Source organism: Callorhinus ursinus, unplaced genomic scaffold (genome assembly GCF_003265705.2).
Source record: "Callorhinus ursinus isolate GAN/ISIS: 27379988/994484 unplaced genomic scaffold, GSC_fseal_2.0 scaffold15, whole genome shotgun sequence".
Taxonomy (NCBI): domain Eukaryota; kingdom Metazoa; phylum Chordata; class Mammalia; order Carnivora; family Otariidae; genus Callorhinus; species Callorhinus ursinus.
In genome coordinates, this window is record NW_027397077.1 from 21,021,241 (window position 1) to 21,038,734 (window position 17,494).

Below are 17,494 nucleotides of genomic sequence, written 5' to 3' on the forward strand. Positions count from 1 at the left end.
AATTGTTAAAAATGAGACAACAGGCTCAACATGGAGTCACTTATGCTAAGCACCATGTCACCAAACTGAGACTTAATACTCAGCTACCATCTGGGCCTCTCCCAGGAATGAAATCTTCAACCATTCCATCTGGAATTACCTGGTAACCTGCCTGATAGATGCCTGCTTCCCCCCTAAAGGAAGGTGACCTTACCACAACCAACCTGCTTTTTGCTGGTATAACTACCATGTCCTACTCTCTTCTGCATACAAAAGCCTTCTATTTTGTACAGCTCCTCAGAGCTCCTTTCTCTCTGCTAGGTGGGATGCTGCCTGATTCACGAATCACTAAAAAGAGCCAGTAAAATCTATAAAATGTACTCAGTTGAATTTTGTTTTTTTAACATATCAATGACATCATTTTGTGCATAAAGGCAGAGCCAAAAAAGGTTGCTCTAAGGATGATCTAGTTCAAAACATCCAATTTGTTGATAAAGAAATGAGTCTCCAGGCAGGAGCAGTAACCTGGATAGAGGGGTAGAGCAACTAAGAGCAGAGGTGGGACTAGTGGTGGGCTCCTGATACCCCCCAGTTCAGCCTTCTTTTCAATACATGCTTTCTCTCAAAAGCAAAACATGTTCTCCACTTTTTTAAAGTTTTGCCAAATCTTGAAACACAGTATTCTGACTCAACCCAATATTACCTCTTAAAGAGTGTCCCACCTAATAACTGGTGTGAATTAACCAAATACACAAAATTCACACAGAGGCACGCAGTTATGTTACATATAATATCCCTTTAAAAAAAAAACAAAGCAAAGCAAAAACGAAACAAAAACTTTCATGGGACAAATTATCTTCTGTAAATAAATAAAAAAAAACACTTTTTTTTTTTTTAAATAGTAATCACCTTCTAGCATAATTTTCCAACACCTCAAAAAAAATCTCTAGATTTGCACTGGTGTCAGGCAACAGGCTCTCTGAATGCAAATACTATGTAAAAATAAAATAAATAAAAGGCATTCTCCTGACAGCACGGCAGAGGGAAGAAGATGAAAGGAAGTGCCATGGGAAGATGCGGAGCCAGGCCCAGGAAGAAGGCACTGCCCCATGAACAATATGACTGACAGACCAGTAGACAAGGGCATGTTTCCATGTAAATAAATCAGTAATGGTCCCAGCTGCCAGGGCATGTGGATGGGTACCCCCACCAACTCCATACCTGATCCAGGAAACTATTTAATCCCAGAAATTTACAAATATTCTAACCTCTGCTTGATTTCCAGCTTGGGAAAATAAAGAACGCCAGAAATCAAAATGTCCCCCATCTTGACAAGAACGGATATCAAAAATGAGGGGATTGAGAATTAAAATAAAATATAAATGTAGCTAGTTCTGTCCCAAAGTAAAAAAGGCCAGTTCTTTAAAGCATAGAAAGCCTCATCCTCAAGATGTGAATTCCCCAGACTCATAAGAATCATGAGTTTATCAATCTGCTTACTAGCAGCTTTGACAGAAATGAGATTCATTAGAAAGAATCAGTGAAGTGGCCATTTACTTTCTCATTCAACCTAGATGCTGTTGTCTTTGCTGCTTCACCAAACCTCCTCATTTACACCCCCACCATACAGGAATGATGATTAAAATGTCAGCCCGAGTTCCAATAACTAATATATGGCAGAAACAAATATATTTATATGCTTCCTAGAAAGATTAATAGTAGCTGGTGCTAGCCTGCCAAATGCAGATGTGCAAACTTTCTATCCAATACATAAATCAAACATAAGGCATATGGTGTATTTTAAAGACTGCTGATATTATAGTGATTTTTAATTACTCAGGTTCTGGAATAAACTATGTAGATGTTGACTAACGTGGCAATATATTCTGGATCTCTCCATGTTAATTTAAGTTTATAAAATGTAATGGCATTAACAAAAAGGTCTTAGAAATTAAGAAGAGAGAATGCAAACCCATTTGAAATCAAGGGGTATGTTTCTATAATCAGTTGTTTGGCAGTTTGGGCATATTCATTACAAAATGGTTCCACTAACTGTGGTAAGTTAGAATGCTGTAAGGAGACTATTTTTTGGTCTCCTTAAAGTGAATCTAATAAAAAAGAATGAAATGATGAATGAAATGAAGGAGCATAAAGATCAGGTAGGACAGCAGGATGGTTTGGACCATCAAATGAACAGTGGCTAAATCAGAAATGGCCCTGATGGACCAAGAACCATTTAAGTTTTCAAGTTGCTGGCCACAGAAATCAGCAATTATGCAAAAACTAGTGTTATTCAGAGTTAAGTCAGACAGAGCATTGAACTGGAAACCACAGATTTGAGCTGAACTTCTCAGTCAAATCATGGGCTGGCACCTTCCTACCTTTCTTTTTTTTTTTTTTAAGATTTTATTTATTTATTTGACAGAGAGAGACACAGCAAGAGAGGGAACACAAGCAGGGGGGAGTAAGAGAGGGAGAAGCAGGCTTCCCGCCAAGCAGGGAGCCCAGGTGGGGCTCGATCCCAGGACCCTGGGATCATGACCTGAGCCAAAGGCAGACGCTTAATGACTGAGCTACCCAGGTGCCCTACCTTCCTACCTTTCAAGGACATGGTAAAAGTGAGATGAGAGGCATATGCTGGTATGAAAATTGCCTTGTAAATTGCCAGATTAGGGGTGCCTGCGCGGCTCAGTTGGTTCAGCGACTGCTTTCAGCTCAGGTCATGATCCCCAGGTCATGATCCCAGAGTCCTGGGATGGAGTCCCACATCGGGCTCCTGGCTCAGTGGGGAGCCTGCTTCTCCCTCTGACCCTCTTCCCTCTCATGCTTTTTTTTTTCTCTCTCCCAAGTAAATAAGTAAATAAAATCTTTAAAAACAAATAAATAAATTGCCAGATTATCTGTAAGTATCAGGTATTATCATTGTCATCATCATCATCACCACCATCATCGCCATCACCACCATCAACCATCACCATCATTACCAACACTTCATCATCCTGAAGCTCAAGTCACTTCCTACTACATTTTAGTCAATGTTGAAAAAACAATGATCTGAGCAGTCAAGTGATCTAGGTACAAGAAGAGACTTCAAAATGGTGTCACTGAAGACAACAGGTTAAAAAATTATACCTGCACAATGACTTTTATAACCGTTTAAGAAGGGTTGGCTGAACATTTCAGGTCACAGACAGTTGCTCTGAATGTTGGATTTCCTTCCAATGACCCCATTTTGACCACAGAACACACAACTTCACGAGAACCTGAGAACACAGCTGCTGTGACACACAGGAGTTCCTCTGTTGCAGTGGAACCAAGAGGAAATAAAAATCTAGTTCCTGATCTCTTCTCAGGTGGCCAGAGTATGTTGTGCATGAAACAAATCGTGTTGGCAAAGACTGAGGGAAACAACCAATCTCAGGCCCATTGTGTGAGATGATCAATCAAGACTAATCACAAGTACATATCCAGGAGCATGATGCTTCAAAGGCATGGAAAATACTTCTCAGTGTGAGGTCCTGGGAGTTCTTAGTGGGGCAGAGGTAAGGGATGCAGGCAGAGGAAAGAACAAAGTCTAATGTCTCACGATGCAGAATAGGTTTCTCTGAGATCCTTCACCACTTCATTTAAATGTGGGTATGTTGAGATATGTTTTTCATATGGTCGGTGGAGAGCTGTCGTTCCTACCAAGTATAAATAATCGCATACCCATTCATTCATTCATTCATTCAATATCTTTTCATTCATGAATGCCTAGCAGGAGTCAGGTATTGTGTTAGATGCTGGGGATACAACTGTCAACATGGAGACATGAGCCTTTGACATGAACCCCGCTGTATGGATCTTATATTCTAGCAAAAAAGAGCAAAAAGAAAAATAACCAATAAGTATGCAAAACAATGACTTGTGGTGATAATAAAAATGATGTATAAAGGCAATGAAAAAAATGGGGTGCTGCAGTAAAGATTACAAGGAACTGGGGGACCACTTTATATTTATTTATTTATTTATTTTAAAAAGATTTTTATTTATTTATTTGACAGAGAGAGACACAGCGAGAGAGGGAACACAAGCAGGGGGAGTGGGAGAGGGAGAAGCAAGCTTTCCGCTGGGCAGGGAGCCAAATGCAGGGCTCGATCCCAGAACCCTGGGATCATGATCTGAGCTGAAGGCAGATGCTTAACGACTGAGCCACCCAGGCACCCCTATTTATTTATTTTTATAAAGGTTTTATTTATTTCTTTGAGAGACAGAGAGAGCATAAGCAGGGGGAGGGGCAGAGGAAGAGGGAGAGAAACAAGCAGACTCCTTGCCAAGAGGGGAGCCTGACGGGGGGCTTAATCCCAGGACTCTGAGATCATGACCTGAGCTGAAGTCAGATGCTTAACCGACTGAGCCACCCAGGTGCCCCTGGGGGACTACTTTATTATTATTATTTTTTAAGATTTTATTTATTTAACATAGAGAGAAAAATGGGGGACTACTTTATTTTTATTTTTTTAAAGATTTTATTTATTTGACAGAGAGAGACACAGCAAGAGAGGGAACACAAGCAGGGGGAGTGGGAGAGGGAGAAGGAGACTCCCCAGGAGCAAGGAGCCTGATGTGGGGCTTGATCCCAGGACCCTGGGATCATGACCTGAGCTGACGGCAGATGCTTAACGACTGAGCCACCCAGGTGCCCCGGGGGATTACTTTAAATAAGTATCAAAGAAGCCCTCTCACAGGAGGAGACTTGAATGAGATTGAGCCAGCCAAGTGAATAGCTGAGGAAAGAGCATTCCAAGGAGAGGGAACAGGAAGTGCAAAGGCCCTGAGACAGCCAGGGCTTGGAGCACTGAAGCCACTCCAGAAAAGAAGCCAGGTGGCTAGAGCATAGTGATGAGGGGAGAGGATGTGAGATGAGGTTGGAAGACTAGCCAAGAGCCACACTTTGCATGCACATTGCACAGGCCAGGTTCAGAAGGATAAGTATAGAGATTTCAAAATACTAATGGGTTTTTTAAAAGTACAATGCGATTTACATTTAAAAGTATCACTCTGACTGCATATGTATAGCAGAATATATAAACACAGTATTTATTCTGTAGAGGCTACCATTTGGCAGAAATAGAAGGCATTTCGAATACACTTCCAAATATTTAAGTAAAAATGATCTTAAAGAGTAGACATTTACAAAGCCCACAAAAGCCACCTGAAGACTGGTAAATTAAACAATAAAATCTGGGTTAAAAAAAGAAAAATCATAGAACAAAAGAAACCTACATACCTCCTCGTTGCACCAACAACGTGACCTCACTTCCCTTTGGACATTCGATCAGCATATCCACGACCTGGTTGTGGGTCAGAGCCTGCACGTTCTTCTTATTAACTTCCACTATCAGATCCCCTTCTTTCAGGCCGCGGCACCTTGGACTGTCCACAATCTGTTTCACTCTTTGGCCACCACCACCAGGACTGTCTGCGATAGTAAAGCCAAAGCCCATTGGCCCTTTGACTATATGAACAGTTATGAGTTCTGGCTGAGTGGCTATGGAGGAAGCCAAAGAGACAGTGTCATTGGGGTAACCATGGGAACCATTTGACGCCACATCAGCAGGGCTGCTGGGCCTGGCATCCTTTGTGCCATTGACTTTGCCTGTTTTACTGCTGTGACTAGCTGGCGAATCATAAGTCTCTTGCCCATTCACAATAATTGGTTCTTTATCCAAAATGGCCACCGAGGTCACTAAACTTGTATTGGGGTCATCTGGGTCAAAAGGCAACGGGTAACCTCGGCATAGTTCAAGATCCACACTGGCACCGATGGGAATGGACTGGAAGATTTTCACAACTTGTGCATGCGTATGTCCCAAAACACAGGTGTCATTCACGCTGACAATGACATCTCCTGCAAAAGAGAAGAGTTTGGGGGTTAAAAAAAAAAAGGTAGCCAAAAAAAGTTCTATCAACATTATGAGATCCTACCAATAGGAAGCTGAACTGAAACTGGATTTGGAGGGGTATCACAGGGCACAAAGAAACTGCTTCTATTACTTCTTTTAACTGCTAATAAGGCATTCTTGTAGCATCTAGTGTCTTCCGTGCTAACAAGAATCTGATGATCATTGAAAGAACATTGATTCTAAAAAATTTAGAAGAAGTTTAGAATTCTTCTATTCAGACAGATCCTAAATTTTTAGTAAATTTACCGCTCTACTGTACTCGATAGCACCCTAACAGTGCCCCAAAGTTCAAGTGGCTTCAAAGTTCTGTATCTCTACCAGGGAATGCATTTCTGTAGTGGAGGAATCTTGCTGACTCAGAGTTTTTCAAAACCATTTGTAAAGCCATGCAATCATGATGCTGTTTGTCCTCGTTCAGGTGCGGGGTGGCAGTCTCATCACACAGGAAATGCGAGGGCCATGTGGCATCTCTACCTGTTTCCATCTTGCCATCCAGTGCGGCAGGACCATCCAGGACCAAGCTCTTGATCTGCAGAAACTCGTCAGGTTCATCCCCTCCAACGACTGTGAAGCCAAAGCCACGGCTGCTTTTCCGCAGCTTCGTGTGAATGAATTTGCCTTTCAACTCAGAAGGGTTTCTTGTAAAAAAGGGTTTGCCTGCATGAAAACAAGAAGAGTATAAGGAATGTCACTATGAGTGAAAAGATGAGTTAAATAAGAAATGACACAACTTATGGGTAACTCTCTGAGCTCCTGTGCTTAAGGTGTCTTAGGAAAGTCCTCTCTTGATGGCAGTAATAAGGGAGATCCCAGACCCCTTTATTTAAGAAGGGAGATATGGTATCCAGAGTGTTGCAGCATGAATATCCAAAGGAAAACAGAGGAGAAAAATGGAACCGGTGTCCATCATCTGAAACACTTGGTTTCAGTTCATGTACTCTGACAGCAATTGAGCTGCCACGAAGTATTCACAAAAGATGAAGTGGGTGTTTGCTTTGTGTCTTCTGTTTTGCTATTGTTTCTATTTTGCAGTACAACTTCCACTTGGGCGTGGCTTCTACTTGTGAAACCAATACAGCAAAAACTTTTGTTTCTAATCAGACAGAAAACACATTCTGAAAATACATAGAAAATACTAGGAAGCGTATGGTCACAAAGAATAATTTGATAAAAATGTAGAATCACTACTTTCAAAATTAGAAGAGTTATTACTTTGAATTGAATTTACATATTTCCTATTAATTTTCATCCTTTAACAATTTGTAAAATAGCCCAGACATGTCCACTACTAAAATTTATTGTTTAAAAAAGTTGAGGACATGTGGCTTAGAATATTTTTTTTAAAAATCCAAAACATCTAAACTAAATGAATTAGTTACTAACTACAGCCATACAGCTCCAAATTCAGTTGTCTTATCTAAAATAAATAGCTATACAGTTAAATAACTTCCAAACATGCTACCTAAGGTTTTAGTGAGTTTTCCCAATGATATGCACAATAACATTTCTAATTGAGAAACTTACTAGAATTTCTCTGGATATCTCAAACACTGGACATAATTTCACATTTAGACTTTTTAAACTCTCCTAATTATACTTCCTATCTCCTGCTCTCTGCCTGCCATAGCCTCCCCATCTGCTCTATTTCTTTTCTATCAAAAGTGTTATCCAAACAAAAACAAAACACCCAGGAGAAAAAGTCTCCATATACCCCTGCACCAGAGCCTGGCACCCAGGAAAGAAAGTTATTTTTGGTTAGCTATAGCGAAAAGCCTTTTTTCAAAAGGTCTCTGGGCCCACGTACAATTTTTAATTGCATATTTCAAAAGTTTCTGGCTCTTAAAAAGGCTCTTTTAAATTGCTCAGAGTCATAGTTCTGTTCACGAGCCTCCCCCTCGCTAGGGCAGTCCCAAGGCTGGTTGGGAGCTTGACAAACTACAGCCCTGTCACTGTGGCTAAAGAAAGGCAAGACTTTGGAGCATTCACCATGCAAGGGTGTCCGCCAAGACATCAGAAAGGTAGTGTCGAGTGCACTCGGGGCTTGTACGGAGACAGCTGCCCTGGCAATTATCAGATGGAAAATTGAGGACAGGGGTGTGTGTGAATAGCCTACATCCTTAAGGCAGGGGCAGCTAGGGAGTTTGGAGAGCATGAAGGGAAACACATTTTAGTTATGCAGACACACCTTCTCATTTAGGCTTACTTCCTCTGGCCATCTTATTAAGAATTCTAATACCTCCTCCAACATTCCCCATCCCCCTTTCCTGCTTTATCTCTGTCCTTAGCATTTATCACCATCCCACACAGTAGACATCATACGTATCAGTTTGGTGATCTGTCTCATTCTTGCCCATCCCCGTGCACAAAGGGCACTGCAGGTGAACACACACACAACCACGGCAATGTGGGCTCCAGAGGATTTCTGCTTGTATACCCCGCATGTAGAATACTGCCTGATTGATTTCATGTGCTCCAAACATTCGCGCTGAATCAACGAATGAATGAACAACAGCACAAAGAAAGGAGATGTAATGCATCTTTGAGAAGGCGGGAAGAGGTGGTGGGGTGTTTAAGCTTCTCACCCTTATTATAGGTTAAGTTAGAAAATGTGAAGAAAATGTGCCTGGCAGTTTAACTGAATGAATTTTTTTTAAACCATTAGCATATTTTGAACTTAGAATGTTTTCAACTTAATAGAGACACGAGCAGAGCTTTGAAATGACACCGCTGACTTGCTTTTTCAGTGCGTAACTAGGGAGGGAAGATCACAGGGTTTCACATTCATGCACATTTTATTACGTATTATGTATGAGTGGGTCATCAGTTAATGGAGCTTTGGGAGAGAAGAGCTTTTCCCCCCACAAGCAGTGGCATCTGGAGCTCTCTGCTGCATCCCTGTGGTACATATGTCATTTTCTCAGAGATCCTCGTCTGCGGACCAGTTGCCAGTTGTACGATCTTGTTATGTATGAGAATCACCTCAGCAGCTCTTTTTTTTTAAAGGTCCTCATATGTAGGTCCTATTTTAGACTCAATCAGGATCTCTGGGGTCTTGGCCTAAAATTCTGCTCTTGGACAACCCTTAGGAGCTGGCTTCCCAGCCAGGGTAGCACTGTTCTGGGCACCAGTGTTTGAATACCCTGGACCCGTGATGTCCAGCAGCACGTTCTGTGATAAAGACAACACTCCATAGGTGCTCTGTCCGATACGGCAGTCACTAGCCATGCAGAGCTCTTGAGCCCTTGAAATGTGGCTAGTGGAACTGAGGAACTAAATTTGTAATTTTTATTTTTTTAATTTTTAATTTTTTAAATTTATTTATTTGATAGAGAGAGAGCGAGCAAGCACACAAGTAGGGGGAGTAGGAGAGGGAGAAGCAGGCTCTCCGCTGAGCAGGGAGCCCAATGCGAGACTCGATCCCAGGACCCTGGGATCATGACCCGCGCTGAAGGCACTCGCTTAACCAACTGAGCCACGAAGGTGCCCCTAAAGGTGTCATTTTTTTTTTTTTTTACTGTAATGGATTTAAATGGCAACATGTAGCCAGTGACATCTGTAACTGGGTGGCACAGATTTACACTATGTAGGGAGTTATACCCCCCCACACACAAAAAGACAAAAAAACAAACGAACAAAAAAGGTTTTAGCCAGAAGTGTAACTGTTCCTAATAACAATGAGGATTCCGACCGGGCGCTCCACTACTCACTGGCTGTGTGACCTTGGGCAAATCACTAGCGCTCTCTGCCTGAGTGCTGCACACGTAAATGGAGGTAATGGTGGTACCAACCTCACAATTTAGGAGACTTGTAAGGAATACCTGTGGCAGATAATATAGGTAAAGTGCTTGGGTGGGGTGCCCAGTAAATAATGACAGCCCAATAAATGGGCATTGTTATTTTGGAAGATGATGGTGGTAGAGTGGGTGCAATGGAGGGATGGCTATAGAAATCTCTCTCTAAGCACCAAATGGAATTGGAGAGTTTTCCTAAGAGCAACTCTCTTGAACATGATCACTTGCTAGAATTGTAAATGCACTCCTGATCAGAGGAAAAGTTTCGCTGAGTGGTGAACTTAGCAAAATTCATACCCAACAGTCTAACCAAGTTTGCCACACGACTTCTTCCCGAGAGTACCACAGGCTGCTAGATCAGGACTCTTCACGGGCAGGCAGGGAAAGGAGGCAGCGTGAGGTGGCAAAAGGAATTTTATATTTAAAAAGTACCGAGGAGGCCACAATCATGCTGCCATTAATGTTATTAGCTGCTGTGTTCTATCTTTATTAAAACCATTAGCATCATAAAAATGTGTACCTAAGCCAGGAGAAATTATTTTACATAAATTGGTATTATTACCAATCTCTTGACATGATCGGTTAGCAAGGAAACAACTTCTTTCTCATGAAAATAATAATGGAGGGATGAAAATTAGAGAAAAGAGTTTTTCTACTTATCTTTTCTTATCTAACACAACGATACCTCTTTAAAAATGCACAGAGAATGAAGACAAACTTTAGTCTTTTTAATGGGTCTGTACCACAAACCTTCCCCAACTCTATCAAATATAATGCTTGTTCTATTTTTCTTATTTAAAAGAAAAAAATAAACAAAAAAAACCCTCCCGAATCTTCTCTATCATTTAAGAGTAATGAGGCCTGAAAGTAGCAAGATTCTGGAGATACCAATTTTCAAAAATGAACCTCTCTAGGAGGGCTCCTACTATTTGTGAATGTAAATGAGTGAACCCAATGAAACACTGTAAAAGCAGCATAAATGCCAAACTACAGCAAGAATAGCAGATGAGCATTTAGAATAGAATAACATCAAATGATTTCATATCTAAAAGAAAATCTTAGTCAAAAGCAAATAGGTTGACTAGGATCTTGAAATATCTCATGGTGACTTTTTGATTTATCTTATTTTAGCCCAATACTAAATATCTCTAGTCTCTAAATCAGTGATTTACAACTCTGGGATTACCCCCCTACCCCCCACCCCAGGGGCATTGGGCAATGACTGGGGACATTTTTAGTTGTCAAGGAGGAGGGGTGCTACTGGCCAAGGATGCTGCTAAACATCTTAAAATGTACAGCACAGGCCCCATACGTGACAAAGAAGTATCTGGCCCAAAATGTCAACCATGCTGAGGCTGAGAAACCCTAACGGCAATTAGTTCTCATTTCCACAGCATTACAATTAGCTACAGAAATTTACACAAAAAAAGTTTTCCATTTTCTCGACAAGTTTGATTAACAATACATTTAGAATTTCTGACCTCATGGTTTTCACTATCAAAGGAATGACTTGGGTGCTACGAGTTCCTTAAAAAAAAAAAATTAAATTTTTGAGCTAAATACCTAGCCATTATAAAAACACTTTACCCTGAAGTGGAGCTTCTCTGGCTGGCTCCGGATTGCTTGGAGGATGGTTTGGAATAACAGGAGGCACAAGCGATGAATGATCTTCTGTCCATTCTAAAAGAAAAAGAAACAATTTACTGTTTTCCTTCAAGGTGCTGATCAACTCACTCGGGATTCATCTTCTGAATTATACAACTACCCAAACCAATAAAACCAGGCACAGAGAGCTTAGATTGAAAAAAACAAAAACAAAAACAAAAACCACTCGTATCTGACCCCACCCTTTGTTAAGGACACCAAGATTCTCTGTGTGTGTGTCTCTTGTGTGTGTGTCTGTCTGTTTCTCCCTCCTAAGGCTGTTGATTGTCTATCTCTCTCCTAAGAACTTTGACTGTCTGTTTGTCTCTCTCTCCTAAGACCTTTGAGGAAAGAGATACTGTGATATGAACAATAAAAACTTTAGTTCTCTCTGGCGGGATAGTCCAAAGTAAGACCAAGTAAAAAATATCAGGGAAGATATGCAATCAACTGATGCTGGCCCAATAAGGGAAAAACTTCTCTAATGCAATTGAGACACGGGCTGAGCTGCTGAAGCGTGCTCATCTGAGGTGGTAAAGGTGATTTTAGCAGTTGACTGAAGTGCTATCCCCTACCGTCTCTCAAACCCAAACGGGACCCATCACCAACACTCCTGTGTCCTAACTGCACTCCTACTCACCTCGGAGGCCCAGAAATAACTCAACTGTGAGTGACCCTTGAGATGTACACAGTCACTTTCCAGCTAAGCGAATATATTCAACTATACACTCCCATTCCCCAAGCAGCACTTTCTAACACCACAAAGTTTCCCCAGCTCGGAAAAAAAAATATTTTAAGACCTTTTTTTAAATAGAAAAGAGATGAAGGTCGAAAGGAGAACTTTTCGATAGGTGCATACACACACACACACACACATCCACACGTACACACCCTATCTGAAATACAGTCTAGGGGGTGCCTGGCTGGCTCAGTTGGTAGAGAATGCAACTCTTGATCTCGGAATCATGAGTTCTAGCCCCATGTTGGGCGTAGAACTAACTTAAAAAACAAACGAAACAAAAAAACACAACAGTAAAATACAATCTATGGCAGAGGTTGGCCACCTGTGGCTTAGAGGCCAAATTGGCCCTAACGTCTATTTGTATACAACTTTCGAGCCAAGGATGGTTTTTCTATTTTTAAATGGTTGAAAAAAAATTAAAATGGGAAATACTTTGTAACACATGAAAATTACATGAAGTTCAAATTTCAATGTTCATATCCAATGTTTTATTGGAACATAGCTGCAACTATTCATTTGCAGATTGTGTATAGGTGCTTTCATACTTTAAGGGCAGAGATGAACAGTTGTAATAGAGACTATATGAACAGCAAAGCCTAAAATATCCACTAGCTGGCCATTTACAGAAAAGGTTTACCAACTTCTACTCTATGGTTTATATTTATTATATTCAATATTATAATAAGAAAAGTATTATATTTGATTTTCATGTATTTGCTATTTACACATTATATGTTGAGGGGTTATTAAGCCTATCATTTTAAAAGGTTGCAATGAAAAACTACAAAACCCTATTAATAAATAGATGACTGTTAATAATTAGATCTTTTAATAAAAAGATGGCTAAATGGAGAGATTCATAAAATGAAAAATTATGCAGCCCTTAAAAATTAGAGGGTAAATCTGTATTAACCAGCTTTGAACTATGTATAAGAAATAAATTTAAATGAGAAAATGAGGTCACAAAGCTAATACGTGTGTGAAAGCATACATATAAGTTATGATCTGATTTTTGTTAAAATATGCATCTATGTACAATCCTAGAGAGATTCTGCAGTGTTTATCATTGAGAAGGGGATGGGAGCCAGCAGGGGAGAACTTAATATTCTCCATTCTTGAACTGTTCGTATGTTTGTAAAGAGCATGAATTAACCTACAGTTTTTAAAAAGCATTCCAAATTACCAGCTTTTTCTGATTCCTACATGTCACGTTCCTAAAATTAGAAGTTCGTTTCATACACAGGAACTCCTCTGAAAGTGCTCAGAGCAGTTTGGATTTAGACACCAGGTGGTATTATAAACATGTTGGGGCAACAGAAAGTTCTCCAGTGTGGCAACAGCCTATGTCTACATTAAAGTGGAGAGTGGGGGGTGGGGTGGGGAGGCTTGGGATTGCACACCATCCCCCCTCCCCCCCAGCTATCTGGGTTCTGGGCAGGGAGCTCCCTCAGAAGCTGTCATCCACCCCCCTGCAGGACAGCAGGTTTGCCTGCTGCAAGGCAGGAGGACACTAACACAGAGGCCGGGTCTGACCACACGGGGGTGTCAGCGCCCAGGCTTTGCCCCAAGCTCCTCTGCCCACACATCCGGGGAAAGCCAACCTTCGGGCTGCGGCTGCTGCTGGGGTTGCTGCTGGGGTTGCTGCCGCTGCTCAAGCTGCTTCTTCCGTTTGGCTTCTAGAACCGGGTTCTCATATTGTGTCTTCCTGTTGATGTGGCTGGAGCAGGAGACAGACAGTATTCAGTTAGGAAACATTTCCTCGCCCAAGCAGAATGCCAGTCTGGCCAAGGCCCTGGATTCGAACCGAGCAAAGCAGGTGGTCTGCGACACTGACCATCCCGTGTCAACATGTGCAGTCAGGACGGGGAAAAAGACATGAACACCTTCCACATCCTGACTGCTTAGATGCTACCAGTTTTTCATGCATTTTATTTTAAAAAATCTTCAGTAAAGGCCAGGAGGTAGGTCCCACTTTTATTCACATTTTTCTGGTAAGGAAAGTAAATTTCTGAGCAGTTAATGGCTCACCTAACATAACATAGCCAGTAAACAAAAAAGAGGCATGTAAGCTCAGGTCTGCCTGCTTTCAAATCCCAGGATTTTAACCACTGACTCTTCCAAATGTCCAAGGAAGCACCCTACAGGGAGAGGTGCTTTAATTCAACAGAGAGTAGATTGTTAGAATGATAAAAAAAAAAATGAGATTAAAGCAGAGATACAATGTTGTGTGTAACACGCAATGCCAGAGTGCTCTGTGACTCCCTACCGCAGTTCACAGGGGCAGAAGCACTCACCCGAAGTTCAAAGAAGGGCTCTACCAACATCTGTCAACTATTTTGATCAATTGACATGGAGCCAGGAATAAAAGTCTAAGCCTTAGGCAAAAAAACTCCAAATGCAGCAAACCTAAGCAAATGTGATGTGTTCAAAGTGACAAAGACCCAGATACTTCAGATAGCTCCAAAACTAATAAGGCCACAGCCAAACAAAAATGCACACACACACACGTACATATGAATACATGTACATACATGGGTTTTTTTTTTTGCCATGACCTTAGTGTATATATACATGTATTACACAAACATATACACACAAGCATACATACATTCTTTCTTTTTTCCACCAAAATCATACTTCATTAGAGGTTCGGGAACATACCTATTATGTGATTACAGTATTCAGAACTCAAAATATTTCTTAAAGGCAGGCTTGTCAAATAGGGTGGAGAGACTAATTACCTTTCATTCCTAGGACTGGTTGCTTATTTGCTAATTCTTGTAGGCAATTTCATGCTAAGAAACGGTCTACCATAGCAGGCAGGTGGAGCTGCTAAGACACAGGGAGGAAGACCAGATAGGAAGGTAACAACTCTCCCCTCAACCCAGGTCTCTTTATCCTATAAAGCTGTTATTGCCTCTTCTCTTTCTCTCTTAATGCACAAATTAGTTGAGGGAGAACTCCAAATGAACCCTGAATAGACAGAAACCCCATTAAACATCTGAAAGAAAGATGATCTGCAGGGCACACGATGGAATTTTATTTTCTGAGTATCAGAGAAGGAACGGAGCTTGCTTTTCTCAAGTCCCAAATCACCAAATCCTTCTTGTTAGGTACAGCAGTAGCAATGTGAGTACTGGCCAATGACACTTGCTATGTTAAGCTCATAATTTTTTATAATACGATGCTGAGCATTCTACAATTTCCATCATATGCTCTTATTGCCAGGGCATGATGCAGATGACTTTTCATTGCTAGCAGCATGAGGGATAGAAAGCTGGTTAGTTATCTTCATTGCACCAGGTAGGATTATGATGATAGAATATTTATATAGCATTTGTTTCTTTCAAAGGATTTTTTTATTAGTTATTTTTCATCTTTCTCGGAGGAAGTGATACAGAGCATATCTGCTTCAATGTCCAATTTCTCAGGTTTCTTTTCTTTATCATCCTAACAATAGATGGTTCTAATGAACGGAAAAAGTGTATGGCCAGGGCTAGAATAAGGTACGTACTATGGAGGTCATGAGGAGGGCTTGAGTCTTAAAAATGGAAAGCAGGAGCTATGGAGATGGTCCTCAGGCAAGGGAGAGGCAAAGAAGCATACAAGGTCTTGCAGCTTGGGCCAGTTCTGAATTACCTTCTTAATCCTGGTGACATTTCAAACATTTCATATCTGGCCCTTTTAGAAAGTCTGAATGAATAAATAAGCAATTACTGAAAAGTTCAGACCAGGGTGGGGCAAAAAGTAGGCAAACAGGTTCTTCTTCAGAAGATAACACCTACTCATCTGGTTTGCTTTTCTTATTCATTCATTCATTCAACTAATATTTAGTGAGTAGCTGCCATATGCCAGCACTGTGTTGGGTCCTGGTAAGACAGTGGTAAACAAAAGACATAGATCTTGCCCTCATGAATTTTGGAATATAATTTACTGTCTTCAGATTTGCTGAATATTTTCTCATTCACTAAAATATGCATATATTTTTTCATTATAAAATTATTATGTTGTTGTTATTAGTATCAGTTTGGACCGTATAATGATGACAAACTCTGATCAGCATAAATGTACCTAATTATAGAGGAGTATAAACTAAAATAGAGATTAATAGGCACTTACTCTACATAGTAGATACCATAGACAGGGTCTTCAATCTTTTCCCAACCAGCAGGCAGTTCTGAAAAATAAAAGAACATTTAGAGCAAGAAGAGCATATTCTTTAAGAGCTTAAGGATTTTCAACAACCGAGTGAGGCAAAAAGAGACTCATAAAAATGCCTTAAGTCCAATGAAAACTGTGTATCCTAACAACAAACTAGAAGGCAGTCTTATATTTATCAGTGTATTTTTCTACATAAGGAACAATTCTTTACTGATATTTTGCACAAGTTAATAAAACTTAATAAAATGTAGTCCCAGAAGCCTTTGTTCTGATTCAACTATTAAATTAGATTTTAATGGAAATATAGTTAAAATTTGCCTTGAATGCCTAGTTTATACCTTATATATTTACAATTTTCCCATTGTATTTCTAGACTACCTTACCACACAAACAAAAATGGATGAAAATTAATGTTTCTTTTCATTTTCAATACAACAGTGGTGTTTTTGCTCTCCCTGGAATAAAATAAAATGTGCATCTTATTTCCTCCTTGTTTCTAATTAAAATGCTGCCAAGTAAGTAAAAGACGGAGTTGGGCTTTCAAATTGCAGGCATCTGTCACTCAGGTGCTATATTCAAACAGACCTCCTTTGGCAGCACTTTGCTTGCGAAAGCAGAAACATAGGTCCTGCCCTCTGAGAACTCACTAGTTAAGGGAGAAGATTTTATTCCTTTCTCGTGGTCATGTAAAACGGCATTGCGGGATTTCCGTACCTTTCTGAAAACTCACCTGTGCTCTCCTGGACTTCACTTCATAAGGTTTCCTACAAAGGCTGGAACTTTATTAACTAGCTAATAGTGACTTCTGCCACAGCAAGAATCTATTAGGAAAAAGCCCATTGCACCAGATAATTTGACTTGGTGAAAGAAACAACCAGGCTGTTTTGTGTCACTAAGCAATTCTTTCAAGCAGAGCAGCAATTACTCAACTTAATTTCAAAGCCACTCGGATATATACATGGTTGTGGCAAGCCTGTATAATGCCATACTCCAAAGTGAATCATTCTTCCTAGAAGTCGGCTACTAAGACGAACATGAACAGAATATTACAAACACTTGAAATACCACTTATTTTGAAATACTAGATTATTATTTTTTTTAACTCAAGGACTCCTATGGTCACTATTTCCAAAGAATGACTCTGTCATCAAGGCATAAGCTTACACATTCCACAAACAGACCCGCACTGAAACGGAGTCATAAGCGTGCACCCAAACACACACACACTAATT

The 17,494-nt window shown here is 40.5% G+C and overlaps 1 protein-coding gene across 14 annotated transcripts in view; it reads right to left on the bottom strand.

Moving 5' to 3' along the window:
* The window catches only part of MAGI1 (membrane associated guanylate kinase, WW and PDZ domain containing 1), a 615,875-nt gene that overhangs the window by 70,994 nt on the left and 527,387 nt on the right, over window positions 1–17,494 (bottom strand). For all 14 annotated transcript variants that reach the window (XM_073901515.1, XM_073901510.1, XM_073901509.1 and 11 more), the window contains 5 exons: window positions 16,221–16,278; window positions 13,703–13,818; window positions 11,303–11,395; window positions 6,399–6,581; window positions 5,249–5,869 (listed from right to left, as the gene is read on the bottom strand). In XM_073901515.1, the coding sequence (XP_073757616.1) occupies window positions 5,249–5,869; window positions 6,399–6,581; window positions 11,303–11,395; window positions 13,703–13,818; window positions 16,221–16,278 (1,071 nt within the window). The remainder of the gene's footprint in view (window positions 1–5,248; window positions 5,870–6,398; window positions 6,582–11,302; window positions 11,396–13,702; window positions 13,819–16,220; window positions 16,279–17,494) is intronic.